Source organism: Oryzias latipes, chromosome 10 (assembly GCF_053564925.1).
Source record: "Oryzias latipes strain Hd-rR chromosome 10, Olatipes_Hd-rR_3.1".
NCBI classification, from domain to species: domain Eukaryota; kingdom Metazoa; phylum Chordata; class Actinopteri; order Beloniformes; family Adrianichthyidae; genus Oryzias; species Oryzias latipes.
The window spans coordinates 11,101,214-11,128,692 of record NC_136246.1 but is presented as its reverse complement, the minus strand read 5'-3'; the positions used below and the strand labels follow the sequence as shown (position 1 = coordinate 11,128,692).

The 27,479-nt window shown below is 40.1% G+C and overlaps 2 protein-coding genes across 3 annotated transcripts in view; both read right to left on the bottom strand.

Annotated features, from left to right (window-relative positions):
- The window catches only part of med12 (mediator complex subunit 12), a 32,617-nt gene extending 32,086 nt beyond the window's left edge, over window positions 1–531 (bottom strand). The window contains exon 1 of one of the 2 annotated variants that reach the window (XM_023958994.2): window positions 353–531. In XM_023958994.2, coding sequence (XP_023814762.1) covers window positions 353–454 — 102 coding nt within the window. In that variant the 5' untranslated portion in view covers window positions 455–531. The remainder of the gene's footprint in view (window positions 1–352) is intronic. The other variant, XM_011479895.4, reaches the window with a different exon arrangement.
- A 5,251-nt stretch (window positions 532–5,782) lies between these two features.
- wu:fb13g09 (ATP-binding cassette sub-family C member 5) overlaps window positions 5,783–27,479 on the bottom strand; it is a 34,395-nt gene continuing 12,698 nt past the window's right edge. The window contains exons 8-29 of the mRNA XM_004073064.5: window positions 27,198–27,346; window positions 26,962–27,069; window positions 24,602–24,922; window positions 24,454–24,525; window positions 24,245–24,369; window positions 24,091–24,163; window positions 23,806–24,009; window positions 22,746–22,871; window positions 22,365–22,476; window positions 22,092–22,276; window positions 20,733–20,879; window positions 19,874–20,003; window positions 19,106–19,259; window positions 14,760–14,888; window positions 14,484–14,670; window positions 11,485–11,574; window positions 9,609–9,801; window positions 9,338–9,497; window positions 8,840–8,918; window positions 8,640–8,753; window positions 8,200–8,364; window positions 5,783–6,787 (exon numbers count right to left, since the gene is read on the bottom strand). Coding sequence (XP_004073112.1) covers window positions 6,695–6,787; window positions 8,200–8,364; window positions 8,640–8,753; window positions 8,840–8,918; window positions 9,338–9,497; window positions 9,609–9,801; window positions 11,485–11,574; window positions 14,484–14,670; window positions 14,760–14,888; window positions 19,106–19,259; window positions 19,874–20,003; window positions 20,733–20,879; window positions 22,092–22,276; window positions 22,365–22,476; window positions 22,746–22,871; window positions 23,806–24,009; window positions 24,091–24,163; window positions 24,245–24,369; window positions 24,454–24,525; window positions 24,602–24,922; window positions 26,962–27,069; window positions 27,198–27,346 — 3,116 coding nt within the window. The 3' untranslated portion in view covers window positions 5,783–6,694. The remainder of the gene's footprint in view (window positions 6,788–8,199; window positions 8,365–8,639; window positions 8,754–8,839; window positions 8,919–9,337; window positions 9,498–9,608; window positions 9,802–11,484; window positions 11,575–14,483; window positions 14,671–14,759; window positions 14,889–19,105; window positions 19,260–19,873; window positions 20,004–20,732; window positions 20,880–22,091; window positions 22,277–22,364; window positions 22,477–22,745; window positions 22,872–23,805; window positions 24,010–24,090; window positions 24,164–24,244; window positions 24,370–24,453; window positions 24,526–24,601; window positions 24,923–26,961; window positions 27,070–27,197; window positions 27,347–27,479) is intronic.

Genomic DNA, 27,479 nt, shown 5'->3' with positions numbered 1-27,479 from the left:
ACGCCATTTTTGTGGAGCAAAACATTTAAATATGCGAGTCTTTCGGAGATATGAACCCCCTTCTGTTTGACGGAAATACAAACTTCTGTTTGATATTCAGTGGCATAGCTGCTGTTAGCTTAGCTAGCTCTGTTATTTAACGAGGGGTTTGTTTTCCAGTTAAGTGCGGAGCTGCTAATAAGCTGACAGCCGGGAGCTGCTTATTGTTGCTCCAAGGCCCTTCGCTTATACAGCGCTGCTATAAAACGCTAGCTGTGTGTTAGCCCCCTACAGCTTCCCTGTCGAGAGAATTCTCCCCCACCAACAAACACAATTCCAATCCAAGAGAGGCTCGAATGAAAGTTGACTGCACCTCTTTTTGCTTTGGATCTTGGGGATAAACGTCCGGAGGACCGAGGCGGGGCCGCTTTAATGGCCGGTGTTCGTAACTTAAGATCCCGAAAGCAGCCATCATCTAAGGGCATCACAGCCAAAGCTTTCCGCCTCCTAAACAGCAGTCTCTGGGCTGAATGTAAGAGCGACACTCGCTTCCGGCTGCCTCTCATTCTGCCACTTCAAAATAAAAGTTTCAGATTGTGCGCCGCTTCAAAGAAAAGCTCTTATTTTGTTCCCTTTCGTTAAGTGTCGTTTAAACCTTTTTTGTCTTTAAAAAACTTTGTTATGAACTAGATACAGGACAATAGGCGAAAGTAAACATAACACGTACTGTACAACCTGCACATCAACAATCATTACAATCTTGTTAAAAAGAATTGAAAAATGTGCCATTCCTTCAAGATCTGCATATTTTACATTTGTTCCACTGTTGTGATTATTTTAAAGTCAAGAATGAAAACATTAAAACAAGATTTTGAAATGGACCATTTATATTTGTGAGTGTGGGATTAAACAATAAATTATAAACAGTTGAATAACAAAAATTACAGTTTTGGGCAAACCATGTATTCAAAATAAAACATGAAATCAACAATACTAATTTGGACGTTTACATTCAATTCTGTGACTATAAATTCTTTCAAATCTGATCCAGTTATGTAGACTACATGCAATACTAAACTAAATTTTAAAAGTGGTCTCCTTACTTGATTAGCTAAACACACGTGTTTTAGGTAAAAATAAGAAATACCCTTTCCCTATTTTAAATCTTTTTTGTCTATCTTTACTGGAAAAATTTGATAAAAAATGTTAAATGAAACTTTTTTTCTTTTTTATTTTTAATACAATATTGAATCACTCAAGATTGGATACCAAATAATCTTTGCACCAGAAGTCAAACAAGAAATTTGATTTCTAATATATCTATTGGTGCATCCTTTCCTCGTAATGTCCACATCTCCACTAAAAGTGTCATCAAATTCAGCACTGGCCTATTTTCTTTGCATTAGACATTTTTAGAAATTGAAGAAAACCTGCAGGGATCACATCAGAAACAACTGCATACTCTAAAAGTGTCACTGGAAAGCTAAAGTTTTAAAGAAATTATCAATATGACAAGAAAACTATTTGTTCAGGTACTGACCCACCAACTGATCAAATGTTGTTCAAGTATTTTGATGGAACTTTTCAACACATATTTGTAGAGTTGAAAACAAAATCAAGGTATATTGTTTTCTTAACAATACAAAATAATAATAATAAATGTAACTGTGTTGAATGAAACGGCCTATGACCAAGCTTTAGTGATGTTACTTCAGTAGAAGTACAAAAACAAATTAACCAAAAATCTATTTAGAAAGCAAAAGTTACTCAGCTAAACGTAATCTATTTAGGTGTGCACTTATACTTAATCTATACTAAAAGTGAGACAGCATACTTTTGGTTTACTTATTATCAACTGTCTACACAGTACATACTGTAAATTTAAAATGTTCCAATTTAGTATGACGTGTTCAATTAGTATACTTCCTGCACTACATGTACATGCTCTTTAGTAAACCTGCTCTAAGTATAGTTAAACTCAGGAATACCTAATAAAAAAAACTTTAAGTAAAAGGGAAATTCCTTCGACAATAGTAATAATTTGACCATATCTGGTTCATAGACTGATATTAAAATTTAAATCTAAATTACCCAAACCCCCTCCTCTGGTTATTAGTGGCAACAAAAAGTATTTTACCAGTAATTTAATCATATAAAGCAAAAAAGTATACTTTTAGATTATTTTTCATCATCTGAAACATATTTTCAAACCCATTGTGGCCACTATCAGTGATTCAACATATTAAAGTTATTTTGATTTTTTTTATGCTGTAACCCTAATGTGAACTTAATTTTATTAACTGGCATTTTGTGTTTGTTTTTTCATTTTTACTGTCATTTGTTTGCAGCAGGGAACTCTAATGATAGAGAAAACATGAGGTGAAAAATCAAAGCCAAATGCTTTTATTGTCAAGTAAGGCAATGAGTACTAATGACGTCCACCATCTTTTCCTCACAAATGAGATTGATTAAACACTATTAATGATGTTCATTTTTCCCACTTTCTTTTAAAACATTTAATTTGATTTAATAAATAAAAAAGTCTGTTTCTTTTACTACAAAAAAAACCCCCACTTTTTTAGATTTAATTTAAAGCTTGATGGGAAAAAAATCTGAAGTCTTTTTTTTTCTAAAAAATATGCAAACAAAACATCAAAACCTCTCGTCAGCTCAGGCATCATAGTCAAATCTCCAAATATGCTTCAGAGGTGGAATATCCTACATTCACTCACCTTCTCTTCCTCCAGTTTAGGGTCAAGATGGAGTCTATCCCAGCTCTAAATGGATTAAAGGCCTTGTGAAGCTTGTTGGCCTCTGGCCCTCACAGGCCACATATTCTAAACATTGTACATGAAAACGTCAAATGAAGCAGACAACCTCTCTTGATCTTTTTATTGTGGAATTTAAAGAAAGAGTAGAATGGAACGAGGATCTTTGGCCCTGTGGAGTCTCAAATAAGAAGATCACACGCAGAACTATGATTATTGATACAACAGCAACAATTGGAAAATTCTATCAAATAAAATATCCCACAAGGAAACATTTTATCAAATCTACTGCTTGCTTTGTCTGTTTTCACCCATTCCTTGCCTGATCAGTCTTTCTTTTCCTTCATTCAAAAAAAACCCAAACATCTTTATTTTATATAATTTTTCCCTTCCAAATTCATGTCACCTGAGTGTTGAACTTCATAGTCAGCTATTTTTGTTACCCTGCCTTGTTTTTTTGTGTCTTTGTTTGATGATGGAAGATCCAGCCACGTTTCATCCTCAATGATCTTGGTCGGGGGGTGTTGGGCTCCCCAAACATCTCAAAATACCCCATTCATTGTTTCCCTGCAACATACCCGTCGTCCTGTCCGCCTTTGCAGTAAAAAAACAGTCCCAAAGCATAATGCTTCCACCCCCATGCTTCACAGTGGACATGGTGCTCTTAAGATGCAACAGAGCATTCTTTCTTCTCCAAACATGGAGAGTGGCGTTCATAACAAAGACTTCCATTTTGGTCTCATTTTACCAAACAACATTCTTCTAATCCTCCTCTGGATCATCCAGATGGTCTCTGGAGAACTTTAGGCTGGCTTAAGCATGGGGGACCTTTGGAGCTCCACAGGATTTGAATTTATGGTGTGTCATCATAGTAGGCTTGGTTACTGTGGTCCCAGCTCTTTGTTACCCAACCGATGAGATCGTCCATGGTGCTCCAGGTGGAGGGAGTTTGTCAATGATCTTGTATTTCTTCCATTTTCTAATAATTGCTCCATCAGTTGATCTCTTCTAATCGAGCTGCTTGTTGCTTGTAGATCGGTTTACTCCAGTCTTACTCTGGTTTACAGTCTTGTCTCCGGTGACCTTTGACAGCTCTTTGGTCTTGGTGGGGTGGTTCCATTCTGACTGTTTAAGGGGGTGGATGGGTGTCTTTTATCCAAACAACCAGTTCAAACAGGTGACATTAATACAGGTGGAGGACAGAAGAGCTTCTTAAAGAGGTAGTAAGAGGTCTGTGAGGACCAGAATTATTGTTTGTTTGTTGGAGAGCAGTTCTTGTTTTCAGCACCATTTAGATAAAAAAATAATGAAAAAAAAACTAAAATCAACAATGTGAATGCCTGGATTATTTTTCTTTCACAGATGAAATGTCTATAATGACCATTACAGACCAAACTCATCAGTTAGTGACTGACAGATTCTCCACTGCATTGCAATCTGGGAATACTGTACATTTTCTGAAGAAGGATCATTCTCAGCTTTAATGTTCAAGGCAGATGTGATGTTTATATATTTGCAGTGATTCGAGTATATAAAAAGAGAATTAAGAGATTTGAGCAGTCTAAAATTCATTCCAACTGCATTTGATTGTTTCTGTGCCTTAGATTGATCAAGGATGAGCCACTCTCCCCGTGCTCTGCAACTGCCCCCATTATATAAAGCCTGCAGAGACACTCGTTAGTCACACACACACATTCAATTCACATCTTTTCCATATATCGTGGACTCTTTAAATGTTAGGAATTTATCATTGAATCTGTCAGCATCCCAGCTTTTGTGTTTTCTTCTGATTCTTTAATTCTTTAATCTGCTTCTCTGTGACCGAAGGAAAAAAGTTCCCTAAGGCAAAAGTCATGCTCAGCTAGTGTTTGCAGGATAAATTCATCCATCTCACTCATGAATTCATGCAACACTTCTTATGCTTATCGTAACATAAAGCCGGACACAGATGAGGACCATTGAACACTGGTTCAGTTATTTATCCAAGGACACCTAGACATAAAAAAAAGAAAAACAGAAACTGTGGCTGGAACGACACCTGCAAATAAAAGCAGCAGAGGACGTTTACCTCCTCACCCTAACTCAAATGAGAATACCGTTTAAATGTGGATGCAGAAATCTTCGAGGTGATTGATTGCAATCACAAACTGATTCAAACTAGGTTTTTAAAGTTAGAAATATGAATATGTTGGCTAATTTCCTCAGACTTTTTCCCTAGATTTCAGAGAAAACCTATCTTCACCTGCCCTCTACCGCCCTCTGCTGGGCATGAAGTTAGTTTAAAAGCGCAGAGGCTCTGCCTCAACCTTTCAAGCAATGGAGGATGACCGTCAGGACCGTTCCTTAAGTTTGGAGGGCGTCTGTTAAAAACCACGTGAAGGCTTTCAGAAGACGCCACATGTTTAACCTTTGGCTTCCTAAAGCTTGAACACGTCATTGCATAAGTCTTGCAATCTATCACCACAATTATGCAGGAAATACAGAAAGTATTAGGACGTATTAGGATTTGTGTTTGATGCATCGGATTTAGTTGATTTCTGGTACAGTTTCTGCAGCAGGAGTCGAGTTGCTGAGGAGTTTCCTCCAGGTGCAACGGTTTGTCTTATGATCTCACAAGGTTGAAGGTTTTTCATTTTTGCTGGCCTGAAGAAAGAATGAGTAGATCTTTGTCGGAGTTTGGAAAACAGTGCTTGTACTCGGGGAAAGCAGTCTCCATAGAAATAAGTGAAAAATACTGACCCCACTGGCAGATTTTCCTTAAATGAGCAAAAAACAATCTGCCAATAAGGTCAGAAAAAGGTCTTACCATTAAGTCTTATTTTAAAAACAATATTCTAGTTTTTAAGGTTATTTTGCTGTTGAAAAACCTTTTAAGATTAGTTTTCTTGCAAGACAGAAAATTCAACAGATTTTCTCTAAATAAAAGCTACTTTAAGATTCAGTTTTTATAGTTGTAGGCAGAAATAAGAAAGAATTTTCCCATCTTATATTTCCAAAATGAAGACATTTTTAAAGACACCTACATAAAGACAATCTTTTATAAAAAAAATACTTTATCAAAAAAAAAACCCCAACAACTTTACATTCAAATCTAGTAGTTTACAAAACAATCTCAAGTGTACAAAAGCAATCTACAGGTTGCCTCAGAACAACAGGGGGATATTGCACTTTTCACGACTCTCCAGTACATTCCTCACTTTAAGGCAGAAGTTTTCAACTCGGTTCGTGAAAAACACCTGATTTCTGTTGTCTTTCATACTGCTGAGCAGAGTCCACAGCACCCCCTAAAACTCCCCACTCTGCTTTACTTACAATCACCACAAAGGTTCGATAACCTGTGAAATGTGCAGATTTTTATCTCCAGCATGCGGAAACGTGAGCTCGGCTCAAAGCGCCGCACCTGCCTGCAGTCCAGGATGGCGTGCTTTTATGGCTGAATTCCATTCTTAACCCTGAAAGTGGTAACACGCGTCCCGTCTCAAGATTTGACTCAAACAACTGCATTGGACTGAAGGAGAAAAAGAAAGACGCGTGTCTTAAATGACTGAATGACAGGTGATTCGCTTCTAAAGATAAATATTAAATAAGAAAATAAAAATCCTCACAAATACCAATATCAGGAAAACTATAAATAAAACACTGTTTTGTGATAGACAGTAGTAACCTTTGCAGTGTGAAAACACAGCTTAAAACACAGTCAGACGGTGATAACCTGGCTTCAGAGGAGCAGGAAGCACCATGTGAACCTTAAAGTGCTGCAATCAACCTCTGGCATGTATCACTCATAGTTCATGATTTGGCCTTCAGCAAATGACTCCCATGACAAGACAGGAGTCTTTGGGTTTACTTTGCATACTGATAGTGGACGTTTCCATGCCCTAACTGCACTGTCAGGGTCTTGGCTGAATGGAATTAAAGTGTGCATTTGTTGCAGGATCCAGTGGGTTTTAGGCGTTTTGGTTCTCCGACGCTTCAATCATGGCTCTGAATCTTGACTTTTCATCTGCTAGCAGAGCTGCAGGAGCGTCAAACTCCAAGATCTGGGAAAAATGAATGTAAAAAAGGGTTAAAATTGCACCTTTTGAGACTAAAAGACGTTGAATTTAAGACGGTTTCAGACCTGTTTCTACTTAAAAATTCTGGCAGAAATTGCTCTCATTTCTACTGTTAAAGACCCACTCTGGTAAAAACGGTGTTTTTCTTATTTTTAACATGTTCTTCTAGAAAATGAATCTGAAAACTGAGTATTTTTTATTTCCATTCGGATACAAAGACGACTAGATCCATGTACGTCTTCATTTTCCTCGTCCAATAGCCAGCTGTGCAGTTTTGAACATCTGGTTTAAAACGGGTTATAGCTCGCCATTTTTGCTTCACCGATAATGTTAGGTTGGGGGTGTGAGGGGCTGTAAGCTAGCAGGAGAGAGTGTAAAAGTTGTGATAGGAAGTGGGGGAGTGGGGTTGTTCTATGCCAACAGTCCTGTCGATAACACAGAGGTGAATTTCTAATGAACCCCCGCCGCTCTGCAGAAACTTTGTCCTAGAAAACAACACCATTTATTCAATTTAGGCTAAAAACAGCATAATCAATGGGAACGCTTTGACATTAGATAAATAGAGGATTAGAGAGGGATATCGTTAGGCACAAAACAACAACATGACCATCAAACCTCAGTCTGACTCTGTAGCTTAATGGAGACAAGGGAAATAATACAAAACATTTCAGCTTATTTTCTAATAACCCATTTACAGGAAGCTTAGTGCAGAATAACCGCAGGATGGAGGCTGAAATGGTACATTTAGACTATTTACTCACCTCATGAATTATTACTAGAGGGTTGTAATGGCCACCCAAGAAGTGTTCCTCTAACCCCCATCCCCACTTCCAAATGTAAATGACTAGACTGACTATTTACCAAAATCCTAAAATGCCCAGAAAAACAAGAAAAGCTCACTTTGGTTTTTCATTCTAATTCTTGTGCTGTAAAAACAGCAGAGCTGATTGGTAGAAGTCAAACTGTACTGTGACATTTCCTTGTCACATGGTCCTTTGATAAGTTGCCGCTGCATCCTTCATAAACTTTTAGGTCAGGAATAGAGACGCAATGATTTACTTTCAACACCATTCAGCTTCAAAACTCGACTTTTGGGTCACGCTTTTGTTTTTGGTTCAATTCATGATTTGTGCATCACAAAAACGGAAAAATCCTCTTTTTAATTTGCTAGTAGGCAAATAACAATGAAGAAAAACCTTATAGCTGGCTTTAAACTGAGAATTGTTGCATCCCCTAGCAAGTACGCCATAAGTTTTAACATTAGTTTTTTCTTTTTTATCTACAAATAGAGATAAAAACCAAACTCTTTCAGTTACTTAGATCAGTCTCTCCATTCAGGAAAGTGCTTCAACCAGCAGAAGAATCGATGCGAGCAGCCGTGTTGCATTTCTGCTCACCTGGCCGTTGTCCAGGACCATAATCCTGCTGCAGCTCATGACCGTGCTGAGGCGGTGCGCAATGATCAGAGTGGTGCAGCTGCCAAGCGCACTGCTGACAGTGTCCTGGATCAGGCGATCTGCCTCCACGTCAATGGCTGCAGTTGCCTCGTCCATTATCAGGATCTGTAAAGGAGGGGGGGGGGGGTAGAAATGCACACCTGTAAATGTCGTGTATGGAAAAAATAAAGGCTGGATGTTCTACAAAGACAGAAATGCTTTAGACGCTGTATTGTGTCCCTGATAGTGATTATGGCAGGACTCCACTAGGTGGCAGTAGAATCCCATGAAGGAATAGATGCAGGGAGGCTCTCAGAGGCTCTTATTTTCTTGAAAAACTTCAAACAATATCACCTACAAAAAATGAATCAAATGCATATTCCGGTTCCTACAATCTGTACCTTGCTGTTCCTCAACAGGGCTCTGGTCACACAGAGCAGCTGCCGTTCTCCCACAGAGAAATTCTCCCCGTTCTCAGTCACCTCTGAGTACAGCGACTGAGGCAGCTGGCTGACCTGAGGGGAGCCGTTTACACAGAACAATACAAGTCAGCTGTCACAGAAAGAGTGTAGGCGTAAAGAGCCATCGTCTCATTACTCACCATTTCTTTAACGTGCGTCTTTTCCAACGCTTCCCAGATCTGCGCATCGGTGTATTCACCCCCAGGGTCTAAATTCCTCCTGTCGGAGTAGGGACCATACTTTGCGTTAGCTGAATGGCTGGCATGTGTTATTTAAAAACATTAAATGTATTTAGCAAAGAAACAGGTGCTAAGGTGAAGTCACTATGACTGTGTTTGCATGGTTTTCCATAGGAAGCTGCAGTGATGTTTAAAAAAAAAATATCCCACAAACAAACTGTGGTGACAGCACTTAGCATTTTGCAGCTTTAAAAAAAAATCAGCTGACTGAAGGCATGATTTCATTTGGGGGAGGCAGCCTTCATCTGTTTCAGAACCGATAAGAAGATCCAATTAGACCCCCTGCATTCCTAATAGAGATTTTTCATTAGAGCTGCTGCATTGCTTGCGTCGGGTGTAGACTCCTCTGATTTGTAGCTACAGCAAAACTTTTGAGAGTGGCAGTTATCTTTGGGTTACCTGACAGTCCCAATGAAGAGTACCGGCTCCTGAGGGATGATGGCCATCTTGCTGCGCAGGTCATCCAGTCCGATGTGTGCAATGTTGATCCCGTCGACGGTAATGGATCCTCCGCTTAGCTCCACCAGCCTGAACAAAGCCACGGCCAGAGAGGACTTTCCTGCAAAGATGTGCACAAACCTGCTGTTCTAACACGAGTGGACACGCTGCAGTGGAGATGCAAATAGAAACTGAAGCGGTGCTGGCTGGGGGCTCAGAGGGTCAGTGTTACCTGATCCTGTGCGGCCCACAATGCCGATGGTCTCTTCAGGCTGGATGGTGAAGGACAGGTTCTTAAGCACCAGTGGCAGATCATCCCGATAGTGCATGTTCACATTCTGAAAGGTGATCTTTCCCTGCTGAGGCCAGGAGGGGGCAGGAGCCATTTCCTTGGGACTTTGTCTGGGTGCTTCGCTGTCAAGACTCTAAACACAGACAGACAATGATCTCTGGAGTGAATCTGCAAATCTCTAAAAAGAGGCAAAGCCACGCATCTCTCTTTTCTGGAGCTGGAATGAGTTTCCTCTATGTCCTTCTTTGGTTGGTCTTAACTAAAAAGGTTATTTGTGAAATTTGTATCTTTGTAATCTCTACTCCCCTTTGAGTTCATTGCTCAAATCTAGTTCTGACACACAGGAGAATAGATTCATGCAAAAACAACACAAAATAACGTTTGTGATGAAGTGCAAGATTTTTATGATGCGTCACAACTTATCACTAACTAGTATTAATGACAGACATGGAGGCAGGAGGGATTTTAAATAAAAAATAAAATAAATCGATACTTTATTTATCCCAAAATGGGGAAATTCCTCCCCGCATTTTGACCCCTCCCCTGGGGAGAGCGGTGAGCTGCAGACTAGCCGTACATTTTGATGACTGTAGCTTGTTTTCAGGCTACAGGACTTAGTCCAGCACAAACCCATCTGCATGTCAGGCCGACCGCCCGGCAGCCTGGAAAAGCAGGATCAATCAAAAAACGCATTGATCTGCCCAGCAGCATATCCACAGCAGGACAGCGTGAAAGAATTGAGGCGTTGACGTCACCGCCCGACTGAAATGCAGCTGTGGGATCTAAAACACAGCACACCTAATTCTGTTTAAGTGTTGGAATTCCTTCTCAGCAGTTGTGTTTAGCTTGAAGGCCTGCTGTGATGACAATGCTGTTGTTAACATGTTCTTTTCTCTTTATATATGGAGGACCTGTATGACGAAAATTAAGATTAAACTTGCATTTCCAAGTATTTTTTCATTCAAATCATTGTAAATCAGGAGCAGACTAAAAAATGCTGTTGTAAAAAGTTTGCAGTTGTGACATAGAAGCTACAACGGCTCCCTGCTCTGCTCCACCCTGATGCATCCATTTGTAGACAAATGGATGTCTTGGTTTTCCTCGTCTGGATCAAAACTGTGTGGCTGGACAGCTTCAATATTGCTCGCCACTTTTGTTACACCAGTAATGTTAGGTTGGTGTGAGGGGTTGGAAGTTAGCAGAAGAGCATGTAAATAGACAGCTTTCGATTATGGGTGGCGGGAAGGGGGGGTATTCTTCGCACTAACAGTCCTGCACACACTCAGGGGTGAATTTCTAATGAACTACGTCACAGGTTTTTTGAATTTGCCTAAAATCTACATAATCATCATTAGAAGACCACAGGGAATGCTTTTAGATCAAAAGATGATTGGAGTGGGACTTTAAGGCCTGGGAGCTAAACTCCAGCCTTGATTGACATTTTCTTTATTTTTAAAATACTTCATAGTTTTGACACTAGATGGTGCTAATGTTCTGAGCAAGACAGCATTTAAAAAACACTAAAATTCTGCCAAAGGTGACTAAATTATTCGTTTGTTCTTTGACAAAGTCTGCATAACACATTTATAAGAAAAACATTTCATAAAGTTTTTGTGGACCCTCACTTTGTTGTAGCAGTTCATAAGTAAACGATGCAACGCTAAATGGCATGTAGTCCACATTTTAAGACCAGGTGTATGAAAAAATAAATAAATAAAAACCTGTATTTGTACATGAGTCTGGCCTTGGGCCGTACCACACGTATAAGTTATCGGAGCGCTCCGGAACACCTCACATTAAAAATTGACGCCCTCACCTTAATATAATGATTGATCCTTTCCACTGATGTAAAGCGGGCTTCGGTCTCGGTGAGCAATCGCACAGTGAACTGAAACAAACCCGTCAGCTGAAAGACAAAAACAAAGACAAATGAACAGCTCGGTGGGGAACAGACTGTCCTCATCACTGCGGGGACATTTAAACTTTGACGCATCCGTGTTGTCGTGCGGCCATTTGCCAACATCACCCATATTTAATGATCTGCTTTGAGCGAATGAATGTTTGCAAAAGAAATCAAATGATGGTTCTGATGTAATGAAGCTTCAAAGACAAACATGAAATAAAGCAACAACAAAGGCGAAGCACATAGGAGTTCCACCAGGAGCTCAAACACTGAGTTTCTGTGGTTGTGGGGTAGAAAAAGTGCACTGCAGGACTCTGATCTCAACGCCAAAGGACACCGGTTTGTCATCCATCATGTCTGTAACACTGACCCGCTCCACAATGCTCGTTCAAAGACTAACTCTGCACTTTATTGTGTTTCATTGTCGTCTGTAGGCTTTGGAGGCAGAGTGATGCTGCAGTGTGCTGTTTAAAAACAAGCACGCATCCCAGCAGCCTGTGTTTTGGGCAAAGCGCACAACCAAAAGGTGAGCAGGAGGGCATCTTGTTGTTATACAGTAAACTGGCTTTTGCTGTTGTTCACACTGGTCTGGTGGGAACCACCTATGACGAGGTCAGAGCCCTCTGTTGAAAATCGGATGATCTAAAGTCTAACAACAGAGAAAGTTCCTTCTCACTCTAAGGATCACACACCAACATAAACAGTCATGAACTGATTCAGGTTTTAGGGTTGTATTGCTGCAAAATGATAATACTACATCAAAAACAGTTCAATGGAACCCCCCCCCGTCAAATCACACAGAGGACAGTCTTGTGGATGTGAAGCGCCCAGGGTGATAAAACCACATCACTAAAGTGCGAAGTAACGTAACACAAAGTAACATTAAAGGCATTGTCTAATTATCCTAAGTTTGATTAGTTATTGTATGAATGTATAACTGATAATTGTATTGTTCTTGTGTATTATTTCTATTTGATTGCTTGAAATAAACCATTTCTAATCAGATCAAAATCAAATTGTAGCAGAGATAAAGTCGTCAGTTAGATTACTCCGTTACTTAACTTGTAACCCTGTTAGTGATAGATAGATAGATAGATAGATAGATAGATAGATAGATAGATAGATAGATAGATAGATAGATAGATAGATAGATAGATAGATAGATAGATAGATAGATAGATAGATAGATAGATAGATAGATAGATAGATAGATAGATAGATAGATAGATAGATAGATAGATAGATAGATAGATAGATAGATAGATAGATAGATAGATAGATAGATAGATAGATAGATAGATAGATAGATAGATAGATAGATAGATAGATAGATAGATAGATAGATAGATAGATAGATAGATAGATAGATAGATAGATAGATAGATAGATAGATAGATAGATAGATAGATAGATAGATAGATAGATAGATAGATAGATAGATAGATAGATAGATAGATAGATAGATAGATAGATAGATAGATAGATAGATAGATAGATAGATAGATAGATAGATAGATAGATAGATAGATAGATAGATAGATAGATAGATAGATAGATAGATAGATAGATAGATAGATAGATAGATAGATAGATAGATAGATAGATAGATAGATAGATAGATAGATAGATAGATAGATAGATAGATAGATAGATAGATAGATAGATAGATAGATAGATAGATAGATAGATAGATAGATAGATAGATAGATAGATAGATAGATAGATAGATAGATAGATAGATAGATAGATAGATAGATAGATAGATAGATAGATAGATAGATAGATAGATAGATAGATAGATAGATAGATAGATAGATAGATAGATAGATAGATAGATAGATAGATAGATAGATAGATAGATAGATAGATGACTTTATTAATCCCACAATGGGGAAATTTCATTTATCTGTAGCAGCAACACGACATTCAGAAATAATCTATATAATATAACATCAATAAAGGACATCACAAATTACATTTATATTAGATAATTAAAAATATTACTAAAATTATTATGAAAAATTATTATCAAAAATGAGATTCTTATTAAATAAAGAAATAAATATTAAATAAATAAATACAGCTGCAAAAGTGTAAAAAACATGCGGTCTGCAAAACATGTAAAAAAACATTACAAATTTTTTTCAAAATACAGAAATAACTAATGAAGTTCACACCAAAAACAAAAACAAACAACTGTTCAGGAAAAAAAAAAAAAAAAAAAAAAAAGTAGTTGTAGTTGTTGAAAAACAACAACTACAACAAAAGTAAATGAATCAATGACAGAAAAACACCCCTGGGACCGTGGAGTGTCACTTTGACACAGTGTTGTACAGTCTGATGGCTGTGGGGAGGAATGACCTGCGGTAGCGCTCCTTCTTACACTGAGGGTGCAACAGTCTTGTGCTGAAGGAGCTGGTCAGCGCCTCTACAGTAATGCAGTTATACTTAGACCCTGTTAATGGTATTGAATATTGTGCCCATAAAAAATGTGCGACCAACAGGATAATGTCGCCACAGTATGCAGCTCAAAATCTACAACTTCTAATTCCAACTTTGTTTCTACAGTATCTTGAGATGATAGAAGGCAATAGATCAAAATCCCTAGGAGTTTGAATTTGTAACTGTTACTAAAGGTGTTTTTTTTATTCAAGATAGCAGCTTCTACCCAATGTCAAAGGTCAACAAAACTTTGGTGGTGGTTGTATTTTCACAACATCATTAGCGTGTCCCCGACATGCGTGTTTAGGTTTCATTAGTGGATTTTGAAATATTTATTGAGCCTCCTTAAGAGACTTTAGTTTCTCTCAAAGACTGAAAGTAAGAAAGAAGAACTGTGAAAACAATCTGGTCCTTGCAGTCCAGAATGACAGTTTGAGACTTTGTGTTTGTTTGTGTGGTTGTTCACAAACCTGCACTGCGTAGGATATGGCCAGGCCTGCGTAAGCTGGCGGTATCTGATTGTGCATGACGACTATGAGAAGCGCTACAATGGTGATAAGAGAGATGCTGATGAGGTCGAGGCGCACGGCCATCCAGCGAATGGCACAGTTGAACAGGAAGTTGGTGGCCTGGTTGGTGTCCAGCAGTTCCTGATATCTAAAACAACAACAGAAAGACGCTGTATTTTGGCATAATGTCACGCGATGACATTAAAGTTAAATGCTGAGCGACGGCGAGGTTCTCACCTTCTCAGGAAGCTGGGCTCTCTTCCGTAAGCATGGATGGTGGAGAGTCCCTGAAGACTGCTGGTGATATGGGAGGTGAATGGTGATTGGCTGATGTTCTCCAGGCGCTTTAGTTCCCGAATAAAAACCCTGCAAAATGGATAATATATATAGTTACACTCTTGGTAGTTAACATCTAAAAGAAATCTATGGTCAAATCGCTATTTTGCGGTTCTGCAGATTTTCTTCACAGCTTTCTTTTTTCATAGCGTACTCTGTTCTGTGTCCTAATTGGCCTGTCAATCAGTCTCCTCTGTGCCGTACAGAATACGTTCAGTTTGTCAAATCTATATATATATCTTCGATGGTGACCAGATCTTTCTTTTCATTCTATAACACTGGACTTATTTTTCTATGAAGGTTTGAACTTTGAGGAGTTTAAACAAGAGAGAGAAGTGTGAAAACGATCACGTCTGTCTGAGTAAAGTGTAGAAAGTGTGTAGTGAGGCAGCCTTAAAACATCTGTGATGGTACTTTGCAGATTTCATCCATCAGGGGCCAGTTCTACGATGTATTATTTCACAATACTGCAAGAAAACAAATGATTTAATTGATTTGTTCACAAGAAATTGTTATCTAATCGGTTGGTTAATTTGTTGCAAAAATCTATTTAAAAACAGCACTGAGAGACTCTTGATCAATAAATGGTGAAGTGTGTTTGTTCAGTGTAATATGTCATTTGTGTTTCTGGCAAAGATTTCCTGGAACGGAAACATTGATGCTGGAACCCAAATCTGGATGCCAGCAAATACAACTCAAAAACTACAAACCCTTTGAAGAACTAGCAGAAAAAATATGGTTTTATTGGGCTGTATAAAATTCTATTTGAAGTCATTCTAACCATTAGTTTTTTTAGCTTATTTTTCCCTTTATATCTTTATTATCTTATTATAATTTTTTACTCATTAAAGACTCTCTCCAATCACTTTTTGATCCATTTTTAAAGCGTTTCTTTCAATTATGATTGTACTGTTTTTAGCCTAAAAATCCAAAAACCTGTGTTGTTTTCTAGGACATAGTTTCTGCAGAGTGGCAATATTTGATTAGAAATATCTCTTAGAGTTGTGGACGAGACCGTTGGAAACCATGTCCACACTTCCCACCATCCATCTGTTTATGTGGCTTCCAGCCAGCCCCTCACATCCCCAACCTAACACTACCGGTGCAACTGTAATGGTGAACAATATTGCAGCTATCCAGCCGTACAGTTTGGAGCCTGAGGTCAGCTCAGACGAGGAGAACAAAGACGTACATGGATCTAATTGTCTACAAGTGGGTGCATCAGAATGGAGCAGAGCAGACTACCTGTGACCTGTCAACTTTAGCTTCTATGTCACAATTACGCTCTTTTTCAAAAGGTAATTTTGCTTCTGCTCCTGATTCACAACGATTTGTATTGAGAAATACTCAGAAATGCCATTTTGAGCCTATATATATCTTTATTTATGTCCTCCATCATAAGAAAATTGCCACAAGAATATCTAAAAAAAACACCAAAAATGCCATTTTTATTGGAGTGGATCTTTCATTAAAATTAACTTGCTACATGGACAGATAATTTTACTAGTTTCTAAGGATTTTGTTTTTAAGATAATGTTCCCAGTTGTCCAGGTAGGCTACCTCTTTTTGCTGTGTGCAGAACAGACTCTTCACACTGCTGCGGTAGTTTTCCAGCTAACGTAACTATGACAGAGGGAAACGGTATGGGAACTAAATGTCTCGTGTGAATCATTGGGTTTAGCCATAAAATGCTGACAGGAGATGAGGAAAGAACATGACACTTCCTTGCTTCCAGCATTGACTGCTCACAAACATATTTATGCCCTGGGCAATTTCACTTTAGTAATGCAGTAATTGTTGCTTTGGAGGAAGAAACTTCAAGAAGAGACTCGCTTTGTTACAACACTGGTGCACCAGGAGGTTTCCATGTAAATGGATGGAAACAAACTAGCTTTTCCTTAAAGGTTGGGACTATTACTTCAGTCTGTTCCAGTCAGATTTTTTCCTAAAAAAAAGCCTTTACGGTAACTCTCCTCATTTTGAAATAGGAGTGCTTTAGAATTAGAAGGTTGTGGCGGGACAAAGTCATATTAGATATGATCAGAAACAGGAAGCCGTCCTGTGGAACTCTACAACCCACTGATGCTTGGTTTTTTTATACCATAAAAACACAAATCTTGTTTTTGTGCTTCTGGACAGAAAAACCCACAACGAGTGTTCTTCTTCCTGATTTCACAGACAGAGGAAATAACAAGATTTGGTGGATATTTCCCCAGACACCTGCGTGCTTTTGTTCTCTACAGCAGATTCGACTTTATTGCACAAATGCTGCAAAAACGTAAACAATGATAAAGCAAAGACTTCAGAGTATCTGCAATGTTTCCTCCAAACACAGGATGTACCATCAAACCTGAGGCTGTCCTGCCTGCAGATTTATGGAAGCATTTATGTCATGAAGACTTTAGCTCTATCCTAAACCGTCCAAATGTATTTTGGAGATAAATTACAGCCACACAAAAGCAGGGTTTTTGTGCTTGTAGATTTTTGTTGTCCATGTACGTTAAAGATGGCGGGGATTCATGTAAATCAGATCCAAGACTTACGTTTGTGACAACAAAATAGACAAAAGAATAAAAGATAAAAATGTAATTCAAGCACAAGTGTGGGAACGCTGTTTGCTTAATCATATCTTCAACGGCTTGGTCGCCTTCCAAAGCACCATATTGACAGTAAAGAGAAGATTCTAGATGAGGGATTATTCTGGACGGACTGTTTTAAAGCATCAAGAAAAGCTTCAGGTTGACATGCTTACAGTATGTGATATTCCAAATATCACAGCTTCAGCTCCCGGTCTAAATAAAAAATAAAAAACAAAAAAGTTCCATTAGACCAGTCTTTTTCTGGCGCGGTGCGATGCCAGGGGGGCGCGCAGTAGTAGCGGTGCTTGGAGAAAAAAAATCTGCACCACTATCAGTTTCCTATTATCTGTTACATCTCAGAGTTTGTACCAGCCTGGAAACTGCGAATTGCCGTCCCTGCAGATACGCGCTCCCGTCTTTGAGAAGGAAAAGGGGAGGGGTAGTTGGCTCAGGCAGCGAGGTGAAGTGGCGCACCGATTAGAACACGCTGCCCGTCACAAACCACACACTGCAGCGTGAGTATTGGTGACGATGTTTGGCTCCACGTGTGCATGTGAGCAGTCTTTCTCACATCTAAAGAACATTCAGACCAACCTACGATCACATTTAACGAATGGAAGTCTCAACGCCTGCATGAAGCTTAAACTCACCACGTATCAACCAGACCATCAGCAAAACCACCATGCAGCATCAGAAGTCCCATTAATGGTAAGAAATACTCATTTATTAAAAACAGCATAATGTAGTGTCTCTTTCCCACACTGAGGCACGGAGACTTCATCTGTTTTAAGGTTCTTTATTCTGGTTACTGTAGGCCGTAACCAACGCTGTACAACTCATCAGAGACTCCTGATTCTCTCTCGCCGAGAGCCCTCCCCCCAACTTTTTATACCCCCGCTGCTGCACCAGCCCTCCTATTTCCCTTATTCTGCCCAAAGCTGAACCCCATTGGTCCAAACTCCCCAATGACAAGCTGAGCGACAGAACTGAGGGCCAACCAGCATCTCTGGTTGATGCGTTCAATGAACTCTGGAACTTGGAACGCGACCCAACAGCCGCCCAGTAAAACTCAGTGCACTACAATAACAATGTTATTAAAAAAGAATCCACAGACTTATTGTACTTTATAAGTGGTTAAATGACTTGTATTTTATTTTAATAATATTGTATGGCTCTCACGAAATTAGATTTAGAAATATGTGGTGTTTATGGCTCTCCCTTGCTCTAAAGCATTCAGGGTTGCAGTTAAGTGTGGAGCCAAGAGACTTGTGGCTAGACCCTACAGGAATACAATACTACACCTAATCTGGTACTATTTTAAAAAATATTAAAACATGTTTCAAACTTGATGGAAGATCTTTGCAGATTTCTTCATAAAAGTTTATAGATTAATGGAAAAAGTTACGAAACCACAGTAACTAGTTTTTGTTTCTTTTTGTAAATACAACAGGAGGTTCAAAAAGTTATAAACATTCTCCACGTGTCATATTGTAAATATTAGCTTTTTATGGCTACAATAAAAAGTGTTTACATGGAAATAAGGAGGAATGTAAAAATAATCACCTGATAGAAAGAATCAGATTATAGTTTTTGAAGCTTCTGTCCCTCAGAAAAAGGACAGAAATACATTGCAAACTCTGTGCCACACAAGGTGCATTGGGTTCTCACCTAGAGACTCGGTTAACCAGGAGGAGGAAGACACCCATTGGCAGGATGGAGATTAGGAACCAAGGGAAGACGATGCACACCATCCCCAGGCAAAACAGGACCATGGTCAGGTTCTGCATGAGCATTTCAGCTTGCATGGTCAGACGTACGTCCACTGTTGAAGGGAGACATGAACTAGATCAGATAAATAGTGGCACATATGAGAAATCTGTGGCTCTTTGGCCTGACTAGAAACGGTGTGGTTAACACAGATCCAGCCAGAGCACAGAAGATTTAATCCCCAAATCGGAAGATCACGGGTTCAGTTCCCTCCCATGTGTGGAAGCGTCCAGGGGGCAAGACACTGAACCCCACATTACTCCTGGTGTTTCTAGGTTGATGCCAGTGTTGGGCAGTGGAGCCACCATCAGTGTGTGAGCCAACCCCCGTATGAGTGCGCGGGACAAAGGCTTAAGCCACAGTGTAAATATCTGATCCCCTTTTCCCCCCAAAAAACCCACCAGTGCACAAAAAAAGAAACTTGAAGAGAGTAAAAGATCTACAAGCAACAGCAAACAAGCGCAACCATCCAAGAAGAAAACAACTTGCATATCGACATGTCAAGCAAAGACACGAGTGAAGTGGATGACAGAGAGCAGCTCACCAGAGAGATCCCTTCATGTCAAATCACACCGCGTGTTGGAACTAAACCTTGTCAAATACAGTGACTTCCCTGACTGAGTGCTCTCCTGAGGGAAAGGTTCTCAGTCGAGACAAATCAAGCCTCACCCTCGTCCATGTCCCTGGAGAAGCGGGTCAGGATCCGACCCAGAGGTGTTGTATCGAAAAAGCGCATGGGGCTGAGGAGGAGCCGCCGGAACAGCTTGTCGTGGAGAACAGAGGCAGCCTTCACCGTGCACTGTCAACACAAACAACACGCTGAGCTCCGGCACCAGACCTGACACGTGTAAACAAACACTTGAGACAAACATACGGAAACAATCGCTGCTCGGAGAAAGAAGACAGTCGGAAGGAAATGGCAGTAAACACTGGCTCTTGCGCGGCGCCTGCTGAGTTGCAAACGCCGCCTCGCCATATGCTGAGCATGTGAAAAGTGGCAGGAGGGCGTTTTCTTTCCGCTCGTAAGGCCGTCTGTCAAAGCCTCATTCATAATGAGTTCCTGGGAGGCTTACATAAAGGTCACGACCCAACTCAAAGGAGACAATCCCCCAATTGGACAAAAATTTAATGTGGCAGCAGAGAACAAATGAATTCTAATAATGGAATATTTAACACTGGGAGAGATCCCATCCTAGCTTCAGGAGGGGGAAAGGGGGGAGTTACTGTAGCTGGAAAATTAGCTATTTCCAGTGGGACACATTAACATGGGGGACCAACTGGTGCCCTGTTGTGTCAGAACAGGTTAAGGTGAAAAGGAAGATGTGCTCTGGAGGGGGGAGGTGACATGGATGAGCGCATACACACAAACACAGATGTGGTAAAAGAGCAGCAGCGCACAAACACCGAATGGATTCGGCCTGCGGCCATTTTCCATCAAGCATAGGAGCATAAATAAAAGACCGTTCCAGAGGAGGAACCCGGCGGACTGCTCTCACCCTAAAGCTGACCAGCAACGAAAGACACCTACCTTCACAAACACTAGGCCTCTGACGGTCTTCAGCAGCAACGCAGCTCCCATGGAGATGACATAAACAGTTGAGTAGTACTGAATGTGAGGATTGAGCCTCATGCTGTCGCTCGCCGTCGTCTCATTCTCCGAGATTAACGATGTGTTCTGAGGGCAGATGGGGTAACAAATTGTGAAAAAAAATTGAAATATTCCCTGCGTGGCTCCTAACGAGATTGAGAAAAGCACAGTTTGGTTGACAAAACGTGCATTAAAATCAGTCAGGCTGGTGACATTTACAATTCCAAGCACATCTCTCAGTGGCAGCCACTGCCTGTTTGCTGCACATCTGTTTCCCTGATTGTTTTTAATTAAGTTTACTGGGGTGCCGTTACAGTTTTATTTTTTTCAATCATTCTCATTCAGATTAATACTCAGTCTGACTCCACGAGTCACCGAAGCGAAGGACCCATATTTTTTTAACTATAGTCGCACTGGAGTATAAGTCACACTTTTGGGAGAAATTTATTTAACAAAATACAGGAACAAGAACAGACATTTCATCTTGAAACGCAAATCATTAGAACGGAATAGATGGCAGTAAATATATGCATACTTCACTACCGTTACTGTATTCAGCTTCATGAAACATGAAAGGAATTGATTTGGTGTCTATTTAGCGCAACATATGAACAATTGTTCAGACAACAATAGCATAAAGAACATGCTAACAAGTCAAATAAAGCCTTTATATCACTTCAAATCACTAAATCTGTTGAATTCTTCATTCAGGGCTTCGGCGTTCCGAAGTCTTCACAAGTGGCTGAGAAAGTCTAAAGTCCAATTATAGGCTCCATGTACAAAACGGGCAGCCATTGAATGTGGGTTGAAAGTTAAACCAGTTGGACTTTGACCAATCAGGGATTTGATAGTGACGCATGGGGAGCTTCGTTTTTAATTCATTTATCATGAAGGAGAAATCTATAATTGCAGTTTGTGCCCGGCTGATCTATGACACTAAGTCTTTTATATATCGGAATCGAGCTGTGACAGAAAAATCCTGGAGCAAGATTTGATATATTTACACCACTGTGAGATTTCGCACCAGGCGTCTTCCAACTGTAGGTAGATGCACTAGTATTGGCTTGCGACAGCCCAGAGTGAACGTAGCATAAGACTGAGCAGTGCTTCTTCCTCTCTGTTGCTGTCAGTAGCAAAGGGCTACAGTGCCCTCTAGTGGTTGTTAATGTTTACTTTTCTTTTTTTTTTACATATTGTTCGCACTTAAGTATAAGTCACACCACCAGTCAAATTATGTACAACTTTAACTCCAAAAAATACAGTAGTTTCTCTTTTTGGAGAAAAATAGCTAAAACTCACCCCACTCCCCTGCCTAATCCAGTAGCTGAGCCACCAGTTACTGAAGGCTATGCTGCCCGTGGTTGAGAGGAAAAAGATGACGTTGATGAGGAAAACTATGGGACCCCCTGCTGCTTTGATGTAGGCTCCATACACGGACCAGGCTACGGCACCGGAGCCCTTCTCTTCAGCTTTCATCAGCGGTTCTGAATGCCACAGACAAAAAAAGAGAAAAAAGTACAAAATGCATTTCGGTGTTTTCCTCATCTGCGCCTGACTAAAAATGTCTCTCACCTCTCTTCTTGTTTTCCATCTTAGGTGCGAACTTCCTGACTTCCAGCGAGCTGTCAGCCCTTTTTGGAGCGTCTCTTCTCTGCTTGTTTTTTAAATTTTCTTTTATGAGGTTCTGGGGGACAGAAACGGGGAACCTGAAAAAGCTTTGTCACAAATCAGGAGATCTCCAACAACAGCCTTGTGATTTTAATCAGGGATATCGGTGACAAGATCCTCAAAGGCTCACCAGTGAATCAGCTCTGGCATAAATAATAAAGGCCTGTATGCATTAACATTTTTCCACAGTGGGATCAGTCTATCTGCGCTCATGAATTATTCAAACTGTAACGCTTGGTTCTGCAGCAAAGTGATATCTTTGTTCCTTGTGCTTCTCAGCCTTACCTCTTGTTGAATGCTGTTGAATAAAGTGGCGTATTCGCAGCTTTTGTCCATCAGCTGCGCGTGTGTGCCGTGCCCTGCGATCCGCCCGTCCTTCATCAGGACAACATCGTCACACTCGGGCAAATACTAAAGGGGGAAATTAATATTATGATATCTGATGAGGAGGAGTTCATTTGCAAGGGGCTCTGACACTTTTAAGTACACTAAACAATTTGATACTTGCAGAGATTTAAATTTTAAGACGTTTAGGATATTTTACCAGGTTTTATTTTTGAAGCTTTTCTCGAAACCAGCACAGTCGAGAATTTGTGTCTCATTAAGAGCTAGGAGCTCAAAATAAGAAGCAAATAACTGAAATAAGTCCAAAACCATTTTGTTCCATAAAATAAAACTTTATTTAAGATTTAAAAAAGTTGAGGTTCAATTATAAGGACGTTATTTTAAAGTTCAATAAATGTTGACAAGTTAGACTGCTATTCACTGTCTTCATTTTGGAAACAAATATTTAGATTTATGCTCTAAGATAAAGTGCTAGTTTCAGATTTTATGAGGATTTGTTCAAGTGGGCTAACTTGTACTAAGATTCTCGTTTTGTTCACATTTTGTTCTAAAATGTGTCATTTCAACTTATGACACAAAGTTTTGCCACTGTAATCAAAATAAACACAATTAAGAACATAAAAACATAAAAAATACAAACCATTTACTAAGAAGTAACAAAAAAATACTCATTGGGGTGTATAACATTTAACTTGAAGTACCGGTAATTCTATCTCACGGTAAACTTTTTTAGCTTATTTTTCCCTATTTGAATGCTTGGGTGGATCTTCTTGTTTCTAGATGCTGATTTCTTTTAAATTGAGTTGCTGCATGGACAGATCATTTTACTACTTTCTAGTCATTTTATTCTTGAGATTGGGGTTCTCCTCCTATTTTTAGGCGTGCACAGTTGATTTTTTTTCAGGACATTTTCAAGGACATTTTAAGAAAAAGCTGAGATAAATCTCATCAGATACAGTATGTCTGTTTTTATTTTTATAAGAGCAGATCATCTCCTCACCTGCAGCTGGTGCGTTACAAACAGCACCGTCCTTCCTTTAGCCGCTCCCCTTATGGCTTTGTTGAATATATGTGAACCCACACAGGCGTCCACGGCGCTCAGAGGGTCATCCAGAAGGAGGATGGGCCGCTCACTGTAGAGCGCACGGGCCAGGCTCACCCTCTGACGCTGACCTCCACTCAGGCTGGTGCCCCTTTCACCAATCTGGAAGTAAGAACAGAAGCCATTTGGGATTTATGGGTTTTAGAAAACAGAGTCACAGCGCGTTAAAGGAAGCAGACGAACCTCAGTGGTGTCGCCGTATGGAAAATCTGCAAGATCTTGGAGAAGACAGCATGCTTCCAACACAGCGTCATACCTGATAGGGACACAAGTTCAAGGTTTAGGGATGAATCTATAATGTTTAATCAAGATGACTTTATAACAAAACACTTCCTACTTCTTTGAGTTAAACTCCTTTCCAAACAGGATGTTGTTCCTCAGAGTGTCGTTGAGAATCCAGGCCTGTTGGGCAGCGTATGCAAAGTCCCCACTGGAAGCTACTTTACCCCCCAACAAAGTCATCTAAAACATAGACGCAGGTAAATTTAAAGTGAGAGGAATGTGCCGACTTTGAAGTCTGCAGGCAAGCACCGAGCTGGACCTGACCTGTCCCAGGAGAGCCGACAGAAGAGAGCTCTTCCCGCTTCCGACGCCTCCACAGATCCCAACCAGAGAACCCTGAGGAAGAAAGCAGGTCATCCAGCTGAAAGACTGCAGTTCTTTAGAATCAAAATACATGTTTGTGTTTTGTTACCTTCTTAATGCACAGATTAATGTGGTGCAGGGCTTTGTGCAGAGGTTTGTGTGTGCTTTGGGAGGCGGAGATGGTGCTCTGCGGGCTCTCCTGCTCCATGTTTGTGAGCAGACTTTGAATGTTGGCGTTTGCTCTGCAGCCCTTACTGTCCTCGCTGGACATAAAGCGGTTCAGCTTCTTTTTCATGCCCCCTTGTTTCTTGGGTGGCACGTTCAGCTTAGCCTTGTCCCAATCCAAAGTAGCGTCCAGAAACTCTACTGCGTTGTTGAGGTCTTCCATTTTGACCAAAACCGTCTCCCTGTCGTCCAGCAAGTAGAGCCTCTGTAGTGGGATAGTCACACAGTTCAGTCATAGCTGATCAAACTGGGGGAGATTCGTTCAGTCTCATCCACAGTCACATAAAGCACAGTAAACAGTTCACATGTGGTTTAACATGCTGGCACTGCAGGGATCATTACATTAGCGTCTGATGCTTTAAGTGCAGTCTGGCCCACCATTAAGCTCATCAGGACTTCATAATGCTCAGCATGTGTGCAGATCACAGAATAAGTCTTTGACTGCATCTTTGGCAGAAAAAGTTGCTGATTTAACCCAGCTTGGCCCTGGAAAACATTTCCCACACACATGTGACTTTTAAACACGTGCTGAGAAACACTTTATCAAAGTGTCATCAGATGGGATTGTGTTCAAGCACTTGCTGGGGGAAAACAGAGAAATGTAAATCAAGTTCCGCTAATTGACCTACATCATTTTGTTCTCATATGACAGATTTGGCTCAAATCACATTATAGTTACAGGTGTTGCTGTCCCTGTTCCTCAGGCATTTCAATGTAAAACAAACGAATCAGATTTAAAATAAACAATAAGAAAATTCAAGTTTTTCTGTTTGGGTTAAGTTTTTCCTCACCAACTTTCACCAGAAATCTATAGCTTAGAACACTTGCTTATAAACCTAGCAGACATTAGTGTCTTTAATTAAATCGAAGACTTCAATTATAGTGCAGTTTGCTTTACAAAAATCAAGAATATTGGCATTTAAGACCCAGTCTACTGGAAATTGTGTTTTTTCCATGTTTTGGTAGCATTTTTGTAATGATGAAAAACACACAAAAATAAGCTTAAAACTGCATTTCTGAGTATTTCTTTATAAAAATGATTGTGAATCAGCAGCTGATGGGAAAACGCAGTTTGAAAAAAGTGTATTTGTGACGTAGATAATACACTGGGCGGGCTTAGATATTGCTCGCCATGTAAGGTAGTGATGGAGCTGTAAATATAGAGCTCTCAACAATGGGGAGGGGAAGGGTGGCGGTGTTACTCTGCACCCATAGTCCCACCCACAACTCAGAGGTGGATTTCTAATGAACTAGTGCTGCTCTGCAGAAACTATGTCCTAGATCAGTGTTTTTCAACCTTTTTTAGCCACGGCACACTTTAACCTTGACAAAAATCCAGCGGCACACCAGCATCCAAAAAAAAAAGAAGAAAGGAGAAACTCATAGTCTGTATTGATCTACAGCCCCTCTGCAATCTCACATGTATTTTTGGGATAATTGTGGCAGAAAAAGCTGGAAGTTGCAGCTGTTTTTTCTAAAAGATGTAATAAAAGTTATGTGTGTTCGTTGTGGTTTCAAGATGTTTAGCAACGAAGATTCATTGTGTGCTGAGATGCTGTCACTTTAACCCAATGCATCATGGGAGATGTAGTACAAACAGCTGTCGAACACAGACAGACTAGCGTCTCTGAGCTTCATTGCTTTGTTCAATTGTTCCACGGTCTGACAACGGATCCTGTGGAAAGTTACACCCCTAAAGACGAGCTTTGTCTGTTATTTTTGTTAGAAAAGAGCGACTTTATGAGCAGAATCGGAACAAGGAAGTGAAGACTTTAACCACTTCTGATTGGTCAGACTGATGACGTATGATTAAGCCTCCAAGAATGAATGGTGGACACAGTTAAAGGGGCAAGACTTCCGAAAACGTCTGAAGCTACGGCTAAATCGCGGTACCGTCATTCTTATCAAAGTGTCTTTAATAGAATCAAATAAACACAAAGAAAAAAGTATTTTACGATCTTTCATATTCCTAACTACTCAGTGTTTTATCAGGGCCTGTTTGGATGGACAAAGAGCTGATTTCCTGGAGATGGTACATGTTTCTAGATCAGTGAAAATGGATAATTTCCCACGGCACACCTGACCATCTCCCAGGGCACAGTGGTTGAAAAACACTGTCCTAGAGAACAATACAGGTTTTTGGGGATTTTGGCTAAAAACAATACAGTCATAATTAAAAGACCAATGAGAATGCTGTGAAAATGAATCAAAAGATGATTGGAGTGGAACTTTTAGTTCTCTCACCTGAAACCTTTTGACAGCAATGGCCCCCTCAGACAATGCCCTCACAGCCAGCGGTGTGACTTTCAGAGCAAACGTCATGGAGTTGAAGACCGCAACCACAGTGAAAGCCTGTAAAAAATATTCAATTACTGGAAACATAGAGCAACATTTTCCAAGAGGCAGAATGAATGCAGTTAAATGCAAATGAACGCACAGTCCTGTGATTATACATGGAAGACGCTGTTCTCATTAGATACCTCTGCGGCAGTGAGGTCGTACCCCATGGCCATATGAAGGGTGAAGGTGCACACGCTGGCCATCACCACCACGATAGGAGCTACACCCACTGTGAGACTCTGGACGACCCCTGCTCTCTCCAGAATCCTCCTCTCCTTTGAACGCACCTCTGCAGAGAAAAGATCAAAGAGACATGAGCAAATAAGGAAAAACAAAAAAACATGGATACAGTGACTCCCCAAAGGGTTACACAATGAAGATGCATTTTGAGAAGCTCAGAGCCTCAAACCAGCTCAGCGTGC